The sequence below is a fragment of the Balaenoptera borealis genome (assembly GCF_965194805.1).
Source record: "Balaenoptera borealis genome assembly, chromosome: 6".
NCBI classification, from domain to species: domain Eukaryota; kingdom Metazoa; phylum Chordata; class Mammalia; order Artiodactyla; family Balaenopteridae; genus Balaenoptera; species Balaenoptera borealis.
In genome coordinates this window covers 82,047,828-82,061,016 of record NC_138863.1, presented here as the reverse complement: position 1 = coordinate 82,061,016, position 13,189 = coordinate 82,047,828, and the positions used below count along the sequence as shown (strand labels likewise).

At 34.6% G+C, this 13,189-nt stretch overlaps 1 protein-coding gene across 26 annotated transcripts in view; it reads left to right on the top strand.

Annotated features, from left to right (window-relative positions):
* The window catches only part of MBD5 (methyl-CpG binding domain protein 5), a 412,237-nt gene that overhangs the window by 365,778 nt on the left and 33,270 nt on the right, over positions 1–13,189 (top strand). For 24 of the 26 annotated variants that reach the window (XM_082397219.1, XM_082397215.1, XM_082397223.1 and 21 more), the window contains one exon: positions 11,584–12,609. In XM_082397219.1, the coding sequence (XP_082253345.1) occupies positions 11,584–12,609 (1,026 nt within the window). The remainder of the gene's footprint in view (positions 1–11,583; positions 12,610–13,189) is intronic. The other 2 variants (XM_082397229.1, XM_082397228.1) reach the window with 1 other exon arrangement.

The following is a 13,189-nucleotide window of genomic DNA, read 5'->3' as shown; positions in this document are numbered from 1 at the left end:
CAATAAAAAAGGCTTGAAAACCTGATTTCTAGAATTTTTGATCTTGAAATTATTTTACAGTCTTCTTGGAGAACTAAACCATTGTTTTTACCATTGACATTATGGTATCTCTTTATCCGCTATTAATGAAGGAGACAAATTTATTTAAAAGTAGACACATTAGAAAGAACTATATTTTATTTCAGTAGAGTCCTCAGAAATTGTTACAAAAAACCGTAAGGAAGCACTATAGAGATAAAATCATTGAGACATCAGAAAATTTGACCATAAAAATAATAGAAAGAATACCCAAAACCCAACAATAACGATTTGAGAGATTGGTTGGAAATGACAGGGAGGAAATAAAAGATGATTGTAGAGACAATATTATTCAGCTATGAAAACAGTGGGCTTTTAAAACCAGATTGCTACTGGAAGTGGGAAAACTGCTGAGGCTTTTAATAATCTATTGTCTAGATATATATAGACTATGTTATACCGCCATGCTGGAAAGGCGTTATGACCTACATGTCTTTGTTGCTGATAGTAAAATCAAGTGTTTTCCTTCCTGGTGTCACTACTTTTACCTGCCATTCTCCACAACTTGTGTTATGTGTTATGTTTTGATGTCAGTATTTAATGAAGAACTGTTCATTGGCCTCTTCTGTTAAAAAGAATATAAGGTGAAGATGATAATTGAAATGATTAGTGCCTTCTTGATATTCTTAGTCTAAGGAATCTCATGAAACTATTTTTTACGTGTTTAACAGGATTCTTATTCCAAAGGGGCTTCCAGCTTTTCAATGACTCATATTCCTTTTTAGATAATTCCAAACAAATGAAAATTTAATCTTATGCATTTAGCAGATTAAGGTTACATAAAATCAGTAACTATTTAAAAATACACTATATTTATTAAGCATACCTTCAATCATTTAGATGAGGCATTGTTAGTCTCATTGTATTATATCTTTCCATTTTGATACCCCTTACCTCAACTTACTTTGTTTCAGGTCTAAGTTCATGTTGCAAAGTGTACGTATTTTATTAATGATGTATTTTAATTTATCTATAATGGAAAAGACCAACATTTATTTATATTCTTGTTTCTTCTGATTGTCAAGTTTCGACTTATTTTATATAGTCTTAGACACGTATTTTCTCGTTCCATGCATCTCTGTAAAACATCAGATCTGGATTTCCAGTGCTGGGAGTGTCAAAACACACATGTTGAAAATTTACTAATATAAGTAAAGTGTTAGCATATAAATAGCTAAAAGGGATGAGAATAAATGTCTAGTAATGATATGGATGTGACCAATCATGTGTAAGCTAACAGAAAGCATATCCCTGATAAAAATCTAGGTCAATAAGAACTTTTTAAAGTAGTAAACCTAATAAAATTAAATACTGCTTAATGTACATAGCTCTGATGTGCAGCTGGTAATAAAAATGGGTAGATTTACTAATTAATATAATTCTTTTGATGAGCTGAATATTGAAGAGGTCTCTAATATCATGTTTCTTTTAGATACACAGTGAACTGTGTCAACTGAATGTACTGTTATTATAACTGCTTAGCCTGAATGTTTATTTTCACTGACATTTATTCATCCATCAAATAAACACCAAAGCTGGGCTTTCAGAGTGAGACAGCTGATGACAGTCACAGCTATCCCTTTAAGTTTTGCTGAGTATTCCTAGCACACTAGTAAGACATTAGAAGAAAACCACATTTTATTCTTAGAATGTTGCTTTTAGCTGTCATTGAGTACCTATGATGTGCCAGGTGATTTGCCTGTATTATTTCTAATTTGTGCAGTTTTCCAAAGTATAAGGTATTCTTGTCCTCGTTTTACAGATGAGTACATTGGGCCTCAGAGAACTTGAATAACTGTCCAAGGTCATACATAATTGAATTAGGATTTGAACTCGGGTTCATCTGATTCTAAAATCCATTTTCTTCCCAGCTGCATAAGTTCTTCATTTGAAACATCTAGTTGTGAAAAATACTGTTTTCACTTTCAAGTCTTTAAAAATATCCAACAGATAGTGAATCAAAGCATATCAATGCATGTTAGGAACCACGTTTGTAAACTTTTGATGCACTTTGAGACAGAAGTCAGTAATTTTGCCTTCTCTATTTGGACTCTAATATCCTAGTGTACAATAATTAGGATGTTTGTACCAATGCAGATGAAATGTCCACAGTATCAAAAGAACTACCCCTCATTTGTGAATCACATTTGGTAACCTTTATTTGAATGAATTTGTATCACCTCACTCAGATAAAAATGGGTGTCCCTAGTGGGTGATGTGTCAATAGGCCTTTGAAGAAGGCAGCTCTGCAGACGCTAGCCCTGCCATTCCAGGTGTGATAGCACAGTGAGGGTGAAAGAGACCCACAGGTAACATGGCCCAACTCTTCCTTGTGGTAATGGAGCATGAACAGAACTCAGGTGACCTCCTGCTCAATCCAGTGCCTTTTTTCCCCACTCTCCTAAACAGCAGCTCAAAAATGTTACAGTAAGACCTTACTTAAGACCAGAAATCACTCTGAAAACACTTAATTCGATTGGCTATTTGTTTTCAAAAACTTCTTTTAAAGAAAGTTTTTCTATCATAAGCAACCCAAATATTCATTTTTTAGGCCTATATGTGAATACCAGTCCATATTTTAAAAGTATTAAAACTCATATATGAGAATCGGAGGCAAAGTAGTAAAAAAAAAAAAAAAATCGGATTAAAGATACGAAATGCTTAGAAAACATTTCTAAAACTTAAGAATATACAAGGTTTTACTAATTCTATTTGGTGTTTTGAAATCGCCTTTCCACTAAAGCTCTCTAAACACTTTGCATTGTAAAGTTTACAGGTTTCTATTAGCTTTTTGGATACGAAATTACAAGTGAAGTTTAATATTTCCATGTAACAGATTTAGAAAATGACCAGTAGGATACTTGGTGACATTCCTCAAGTTGTAAAGCAAAGCTCTGGTGGATCTGGCAACCAAACCCCAATCAGTTCCTGATTCTCAGTCCAAACACTCAAACTGCTGAATGCAGGTATGTTCTGAACTCCATCACTCGTGTACATTTAAAGCAACTTTCAGTTTATGAAGTGAGATAAGTTTCAACACTTAAGTGGTTCCAGCACATGTCCTGTGGTGTTTTGGTTTAGGGAGGAATTCAAAATCAAGTACCCCTGACTGACAAATTTCATCAGGTCCATGCCTCTTTGGGCCTCTGACTGCTGCCCACCTGTTTACCATAGAACAAAAACACACATGCCAGTAACCCGGGCCTCTGCAGAGGACCCAGCCCTGCCAGTGTCCACATGACAACCCATCCTTCCATGGCCCTGTGGGTTTTCACAATTTTCAAAGAAGCAAAAAGATTTAGACTATTCTGCTAACCAACTTAATAACTGAACCTTACCTCCCTCCAATATGATAAAGTCATTACATATAACTTTTTCACTTTAAAATACCTTTTATGTTCTCATTTTTTTTTCTAATAAAAAACATTTAATCAACTCTTCTAAAACACATGAAAATGTAGTCCTGTGAAAGGGCAGAGTATGAGTTTGTACCAAAAGAGAAAATAATTCAATCATTTATTTGCCTTAACTCTTAAAGATATACATTGACTAACAAGAATATAAATAAACCTATGAATAAATATTTGCTTGTGAATATTTATATATATATATTTTTTTTAACTCTGGAAAAGAAAGTGTTTTTTCAGCACAAAATACATTTGATTGAAACTCAGTGCAGCCACTAATATGGTAGGTATAAGAAAATTAGAGATCACAAAAGAATGCTTTGGATAAAATATTGCAAAGTGCAAGCTTGGTTTTTTGTTCTATGTATTTATTTATTCTCAGAGCATGCCAGTAAAGAAAATAAAGGGAAATTGTCATTCCCTTCATTTGAGGTTATAGTTGCAAAAAGATTATGGGATAAAAATACTCCAGGATGGATTGTTCTATGTTAGCTGTCTCAGGACATGGGACGTTTGTGTGGAAATAAGCCTCTAGTCTTTTATAGACTTATGTAGAATGAAAAAAGGCAGAGACTCCTTTAAGGTTGTGACTGAATTAATGATAATTGCTATTGAAAGTATTTCCACCCAAGTTTTTAAATGCCTAGATTTTACGCCTCACCAGATTGATGCATAGGCTTCTAGGTTGAAAGTTGCCCTCTGCTCTTGTTTTTTAACCAAATCTATATTAAAATCTTGATTATGTGATAAAAATCTATGTCTATTCTTTTAGTTAAAGTTTTGCAAAATGAGCCATTTCTTCTTTGCTGTAAGTTATTTTTACAACAGGCAATGTCTTGCTGTTTAAGGTTTCCTAATATCAGGGTTACACCACTTGCTTTGTTTACATATTCCAGGTTTAATGTTTCCTTGTGTACAAAAAGAGGAGTTAAAATATGTTCGAATTTAGACACTGAGTCTATGTAATCAAAGGTGATAATAACTCAGAGTGGTGTGATATGTTTGCTGATTCAATGATCTATTTTGTACCTTTCAAGAAATAAATTGTCCCAGTGTGCAAATTGGGAGAATTTTATTCTATTGCAACACACTAAGCTCACTTATAAAATCACTAGAAATCTTTCAATTCTCAAGGGGATGCCTAAGCTATTATTTACTAAAATCAAGTGGTCTAAGAACATTGAAGCAGCTTCTAAAATTACCTAGATTCTAGGCAGTAATGTTAACTCTACAAAGACTTGACTCATTAAAAATAATGCTTAAACATTTTCCTAGTGTCATCAAAATAGATTTCACTTCCATGTGCATGGAGTACTAAATAAATCATAAACTTCCTACCTTCAAGGAACTTATATCAAACAACATTAATGCTAACAAAGCAAAGAGTAGAGTAAAAATTATTTTCTAAGAATTATACTTCTTGCAAAGTCAAAGTAACAACTCACGTTTTTACAGATTAGGAATGAAACTAGACAAACAGAAGTCTGAAGGAGTTGCTGAGATACTCCTGGGGTAGGAGCTAGTCCAGGGAAATTCTAAATATCTATCCAAGACCCATGGGTAGAGGTATAAGAAAGAGTAGTATTTATCACAAATGCCCCAAAGCGGAGCTCCTGTGCTGCACAACTCCACAGGGATACCTCTCACATGAGAGTCTGATAAACATGCTTCCTGGAGCACAACTCCATAGACCATCCCCCACAGAGTTGAGCAACTGAGAGGCCTGATCCTAAAGCAGTGTTTTTCAAACTTTTTTTTACTTTTAACCACAGCAAGAAATTAACTTGCATTCCATTTCACTAGAGATATATTTTTAATGTACAGCAAAAGTTTCCTGAAAAAACCACTCTGTGTGATGCACTCTGACATTTTAGATCCCATTCTATCTTATCCTATCTTATTCTATTTCTTTTTTTTTAAGACAGTCATGACCTGCCGAAATGATTTCATCAACCGCCAGCAGAACATGACCCAGCACTCATATGTATAAGTTAACAGAAACAGTTTCCACAAAATAGTATCCTAGCTATGCAATGTACTCTTTTTTTTTTTTCTTTTCTATTTCATTTATCAAAATCTACTGGTTTGGGGGCATACTAAATCAATTTTACAGTCTTAAATAGGTCTAAGCACTGTCTTAGAATATTCATGAGGTAATTAACTCAGCAAATATTTCTTGTAATACCTAGTATGTGCTCTGCACTGTTTAGCACTGAAAATAAAATAGTACACAATGGAAGGATACAAAGTTAACTATTCATAATCTAGAATTTCTAATTGCTCTGCTCATTAAACAAAATGAGATAAACTTCCAGTTGGTATATTGATGGATAGAGCATTTTAACTGTTATTCTAGCATATTGAGAGAACAGAAATCCTACCAAGCAAGAGACTTAACCTCTTCTCTCAGTATTTGCTTCCTTAAAATAAATATTAAGAAAAATGTAATAAAAAGCATTTGTAAAAAAAAAAAAAAAACCCAAAAATCTTTGTTACTTGAGAAACAGTGAAAAATCTCAAGCAATTTTTTTCATTTCAACAGTTTTCAGAGTAATTCTATGTATTAATAAAGGAAGCAGAAATGATCAGTAGTAAAACACCCTTTTTTTTGTCTGACCCCATTACCAGCCGAAGACTGGCCTCGCCGCCTGAACACGGTCATAATCACTCAGACCTCATATTCCAAGATTCAAGCTACATTTCCTTCCACTGTTCTTTCCTCTTCCCTAAGAGGTTGGCCCTGTTGAGGGTGGAGAGTATTTCCTCAGATACTGCCACTGATCCCTTTCCCCTCTTCCTTTTCTCCTAAGTTGTGTTGGTTTTGGGTCCCTCCCTCCCTTCCTTATGGAGAACAAATAGACACTAGTCCCTAGGGCTTCCTGCTTACTTCTGGTAAAGGAATGCTAGGAATTTACATCAGGATCCAAAGCACAAAGATAGAGATTGGTATGTTTTTGTAAATACATGTTACCATGTCATTACTAAGGCTTGGGAAAATAATACCTTGTTGGAAGATCTAGACTTCTCATAAAAGTTATCTTTCAATTTTTTAAATCCTTTAAATATAGAAGAGAAAATTTTACTATTTCCATGGGATTGAAAAGTGAATTATATTTATTAGACTCACTAGGGCATGATATTTTCTCTTGTCTCTAGAAGCATTCATTTTTATTAAGGATTATTGACCCTGTTTGCAATTAAAGTACACTTGCCAAAGCAAATGATAGAGGTCAAATAGTGAAGGAGTGTGTTCCATATGATGTATTTCTTAGGTTCTTGAATTTATGGATAAAAACCAGTATTTGGGCATATCAATTAAGAAAAAGTTTTCTAGCATTAAGTAGTATTTATTCAAAATTGGAGCTATAGATCAAACTGGTAAAATGACATTTTAAAAGCACCTATTGGTCCATTTGGAACGAGCTTTATGCCCTCTCTTGTACACATACAAAATCATGTACAACAATATTATTAATACTTAAGGGCCAACCGTGAGAGAGTTTAGCATGATATGAACAATGACTCTTCTCAAAGAATATTGGTGACGAAGAAGAGAAATAACTCTAAAGAAGTAGACATTACCTTTGTTTTGAAAAGCAGTGTTTAAAAAATGAGACAAATAAAACACCTCAAGAATGAAATTATTAGTAATAGGAAAATATCCTTTAAAAAATCCTAAAAAAAATTACTGATGCTATTTCTGTATACACACACATATAACAGACACACACACACACACACACACACACATCATAAATTATATGTGTGTGTAAAGAATACTGTTTATATCTGGAAATCTACCCCACTGGAAAAAGCTACCACTGTTGTTTCCTAATTGTACTGGACTATCTCAGTGTCTGATTGGGTGTCTAGGCATGTGATCTCACACCAGGAAAGTTTATTTGGATGGCTTTCCAGTCTTATTTCCTACTTCTTTAAAAGTAACAGAAACAATGAGAAAAAAGTTTTGCCAGTTCATGGTGCTGCTGGCTGGTGTGAAATAATAATTTTTTCTAATTAAAGGACTTCTGCAACTTACTAACTTGTTCGAGGCTCCCAGCTGCCTTTTAGTTATTTAACTGCTAAATGTTTAGTAAACAGTTTGCTATTTTAAAAACTCTTTTAAAAAAAACTGTCTCCCTCATTAGATTAAGCTCAAAACATCTTAGCTGCCAAAAGAAAAATCAGCTTTAAGAAGACTTTTTCCCCACATGCTTCAACAGACCATAGGTTTTTATGCAGAACTATGAAGTAAGTTCACCAGAGAATGCCTGTTCAAGATTAAGTGGTTCAGATATAAGCAATTTCCAATTTCCCTCCTGCTATAAAAATTCAGGATCCTCTTTCAATGACCCCAAGCATTAATGAGTTGACTTTAAGAATTTAGAGTACTTTGGGATGGATATCTTCCTCCATAAGATTATTTTAACTCCCCAGCACACCTGGGAGTCTTCTAAAGTAACTTGACGTCTTTCAGCATCCCTTATCTCCTGGCATTGGACCAATCATACTCTACAGAGTCATTTTTCACTTTTCTCCACAAATGGGTGGTACTCTCTCCTTCTCCACATACACACTTGCCACACACACACAGAGCATCAAGTGATCTGATGCCTAGAAGTTGAATGCAAGTTTTACAATCTTAATAGATTGATTCAACCAACGTTTTTTGAATGCCAACCATGTGTTAGAGACTCTTAGGTCCTGGAAATACAGAGGGAAATAAGAAGTGATCCTTGCCCTTAATGGTTTAGAAAGATGATTTTAAATTTCTTCACTGCTTGTCTAAGGCAGCAGGTTTAACCATGGGTGGGAGGGCTTGGGTGTGTAGGAAAGCAGCATACAATATTTTCAGTCATATTTCTTTGTTCTGAGGATACATAGGACTCTATTACCCTCCATACACTTTATTATCTCCTTGCCTTTTTTAAAAATTACTTTGCTTCTACTTAGAAGCCTTTTCTATCTCCTTTTCCACTCTCAAGTCCCAGATCAAATGTTACCACTTGCTTAGTTTTTCCTGACACCTTCAGTTTTACATTGTCCCCTTGTTATATACCTGCTTTTGTTCCTGGCATATTGCCTTGTAGTTATACTGGATATATGAAAAGAGCTTTAAAATTTCCTGGTTTGTAATCAGCTCTCAAAAAATGTATATTTGAGACAGGGAGATCTGTGTGTTTATCACATTGCCTAAACTCTGAGTTCCTTAAAGAAAGGGCAGGGTGTTGTGTTGTTGTTGTTGTTGTTTACTTGTTTGTATCACCATTTTACCCTTTTGTTCAGTAGAGTGTACTTGATTGTTGAACTGGTGTGTTGAAAATTAGAGAAAATAAAAAATATGCCTGATCCACATATTACCCTTAAGAAGCTTGTGGTGGTATTCACCCCCTTTTGTTTGTAATGCAAAAATACACCCAGAGTAGCTATATTTTCTTTATTGTCATTCCTCGAGAATATTTAGATAGAGAATTTTTGGAATAATGTCCCCAAATGACTACTTTCATGAATCCTCCATATGGATGTTTCTCTCTTACAAAATAAAGCTAAAAGAATAATAACCTCTACAGAAATCCTTCATCTACAAAGCCTTGTCATATACACACTAGAGTATTTTGAAAATGTACTCTGACTGTGATTAGAGGAATGGGTGATCTGTACCTTTAAATATGCCATTATTATTTAACAGATAGGGTAAAAAGCCATAGATAGTGATTACTAGTAAATAAGAGTTTTTATTAGCTTGTTTAAAAAGATGGATTCCAAACGCAAATAAAGCACAGTACCTATTTAACGGAAATAGCAGAAAGATTTAAGAAGCAATGAAATGTTTAAGGTGTTGATTGTTTTATTACAAATCTGAATTAATATTTAAAGAATTGTATACCATATGCCTACTTTGGCATTTTATCTCCTTTAAATGAAACACTGAGAGCTTAAAAAAAAAAAAGACCACAACAGCTAGGAAAAATTGCAAAGTCGTGCTATAGAGATATATATGTTGGATATGCTGATTTATACTTACTACTATTAGCATGTCATCACAACTAACTGCAGCTACTAATGTCAATAATAATGATGACAATGATAACTCTTTTATTTGTATACTTTTACACATTGCAAGCCTTTCACTTACCTATTTTTGAGTCTCACAACAATCATGCCAATGAGTTTCCTTAGGAAAAATTCAAAGGTAGGAAAGTTTCATATGCAGGAAGATGTCCATCCGTGTGTTATATATAATGATGAAAAAATCAAAATATAAATGCCAAACTTTATTGGATCAATAAATATGATCAATCCATATGCTACATGGTTAAAAATATTAGTATGGAGTTTTTATGTCAGAAAGGAAAAATTCTTGTGTTAGTCTGTTAGGAGGAAACAAGAATAATATATAGTTATATTTGTACTACTATTATAACTATGGAAACATTTCTGTGTATTTGAACAAGGCTTCAATGGTAACGTGGTCAAATATAAAGTTTGTTATGATGGCATATAGCACAGCAGTAAAGTGTTTGAATTATTTTAGATTTTCAGTAACACTGGTATTGTTCATTATAACATATACATGTTTAATATTTTAATAAATTCAATGTATGTGCTTACAATATTTGCCAAATGCATGTATTAAATAAAACAATGCATTTCTTTAGGGTAAGACATTTTTCAAAAAAGATGATTGTAGGTTCCTTCAACAGAATGTGATTCTCACCCTCCCCACCCCACCCCATGTGCATCTGGATCACCAGGGGTGATTTCAAAGAATACTACTGCCCAGGCTGTACCCCAAGAGATGAGTTTTCAGCTGGTCTTGGATAGGGCCCAGACATTGGTTGGTTTGTTTGTTTTTAAGTTCTTTAGGTAATTATTTTGTATAGCTTGGATTGATAACAACTAAAACAATTATAATACACAACTGAAATTTTATTATTAAATTCCCTGAATTTAATATACATTACTTTGATATACATTAAAATATACATCTTTAGCATACACAAGACTTTCAAGATTAAGAATGCTATTTGGGTGAAGACTGGTCTGATTTAAGGAATCATGAGTATAAAGTATCTTTATGCTATTAGAATGACAAAGATTTAAAAATAATGATAAAACACAGTGTTGGTGAGAAAAATGAGCACTGCCTACATTGTTTATAGAAATACAAATTGAATATATATTGATCAACTTCGCTGGAGGCAGTCTGACAATGTGTATCCAGAGCTTTAAAAATATGTAAATGCTTTGTCCCTGGAATTCCACTTTTAAGAATTTTTCCTTAGAAAATAATTGAGCATATTGGCAAAGATGAGTTAATAAGAATGTTTATCATAGTGTTGCTTGAAATAGTAAAAGATTGTAAACAATCAAAATATCCACAACAATGGATTGAATAAATTATGGTATATCCATACGTGATACTAGTAAAATGGATCTATAGTTAACATGAAAGGATATTCACAATATATTGATAAATGAAAAAAAGTTGCAAAACAATATGATTCCATTTTTGTTAAAAATATATGTAACATGTATATATATATCTGCATATGTATATACATATAGGTGGGAAAAGCCCAGAAAACTATACACTAAAATATTAAGAGTTATCTACATAGGTACTTTTTATTTTCTGTTTTGTATTCTCATGCATATTCTATTTGGGTTTTTTTTTCCACTAAGAGAAAGTACTGGTATTATAAATATAGAACAAAAACTTTTTTTTAAATGTAAAAATATATTTTGAAAAATGAAGCATTGTTACTTTTATCTACCCAATTGAATGGACTACACCACAGCTTCCCCCATTTTCACCTTGTCTGGATGTGAAAAACAAAATATTTGATAGTTAGAAACAGGTATTGCTTAAAGTACTAAGGTTCTTCAATATATTCATGTTCAAAGTAGGTCAAGAAGTATGAAGTCAAACTAGTTTCATTAACATGTCAAATCATCTCTAATTACAGTTTATCTGGTTAGAATCTACGAAGAGGACATGTAACATATTAATTGAAATGTATCTTGATGTATTTTTATAGAGTTGTCTCCCTTAACATCCATAATTAATAAGTGGGTTTTTTTCCCTTTGTTTTAGGCGGTTCAGGACCATCATCCTCCATAGCCATAGCTGGCACCAACCACCCTGCCATCACAAAGACAACATCTGTTCTTCAAGACGGCGTCATAGTCACCACCGCAGCTGGAAACCCACTGCAGAGCCAGCTGCCCATTGGGAGTGATTTTCCTTTTGTTGGCCAGGAGCACGCACTTCATTTTCCATCCAACAGCACTTCAAACAACCATCTTCCACACCCCTTGAACCCCAGCCTCCTCAGTTCTCTACCTATCTCTTTGCCAGTGAATCAACAGCATCTCCTAAACCAGAATCTATTAAATATCCTCCAGCCTTCAGCAGGAGAAGGCAAGTCTGAGATCAACCTCCACCCTTTAGGTTTTCTCAACCCGAATGTAAACGCTGCTTTAGCTTTCCTCTCCAGTGACATGGATGGGCAGGTATTGCAGCCTGTTCACTTTCAACTCTTAGCAGCCCTGCTTCAGAACCAAGCCCACGCAGCTGCCATGCTTCCCCTGCCATCTTTCAATCTGACCATCTCAGATCTTTTGCAGCAGCAAAATACCCCTTTACCCTCATTAACACAGATGACAGCCCCACCAGACCATTTGCTAAGCAATCAGTCAGAGAACAGCCGAGCTGAGACCCTTTTAACCAGGCCCCTGGGGAACCCTTTACCAAGCTTTGCAGGCAGTGACACTACTTTTAACCCCCTGTTCCTCCCAGCTGTCACTGGGGCCTCGGGATTAATGGCCTTGAATCCCCAGCTGTTGGGAGGTGTCCTGAACTCGGCATCGGCCAACACCGCTAATCATCCAGAGGTTTCCATAGCAACTTCTTCCCAGGCAACCACTACCACAACCACTACATCATCAGCAGTGGCAGCACTGACTGTCTCAACACTTGGTGGGACAGCAGTGGTGTCAATGGCAGAAACATTGCTGAATATATCTAATAATGCTGGGAATACACCTGGTCCAGCTAAACTGAACAGTAACTCTGTGGTGCCACAGCTACTTAACCCTCTACTGGGGACAGGTCTGCTTGGTAAGTTAAATTTTTTCACAAATTTTTACAAAAGAAACGTTTTTCTAATTCTATTTTCTCCTTTTTAAAAAAACTCCATTTTGTCACACTATTTTTAAAAATGTTTTTGTTATGTCACAGCTTGCTTAAGGAACTAAATATAATAACACCCACACACAACCATAGTTATACAAACATGAAAATGACTTCTTCCTTCTCCCCTATTCTAGCAATACTAAATATCATTTTAATCTGCTTTCTCTTCTAATTCTGATGCCACCTAAACCTAACCTACCCATCATTCTCTTAAGCCAAGTAGAGTCTTATTTTTCAAATAATTAAAGCACAGGTGCACCTTAAAAATAACATTTATTTGAATTTTAGTTGGTGTGGCATCACAGGGTTAGTATGAGCAGCTGCACTGTGGATGAAAACGGTTTGAGGAAGTGTTTTTCCATGTGATCCCTAAATAAACAAAACTAAATGCTTATCCAGCAAAATAAGAAACAAGGCATAATAACATTCAAAGTTAAAGTTTGCCCAAGTTCAAGGAAACAGAAGGCCCCAAGAGCTACTGCTAGGTTTTCTCAAACAGTATTAT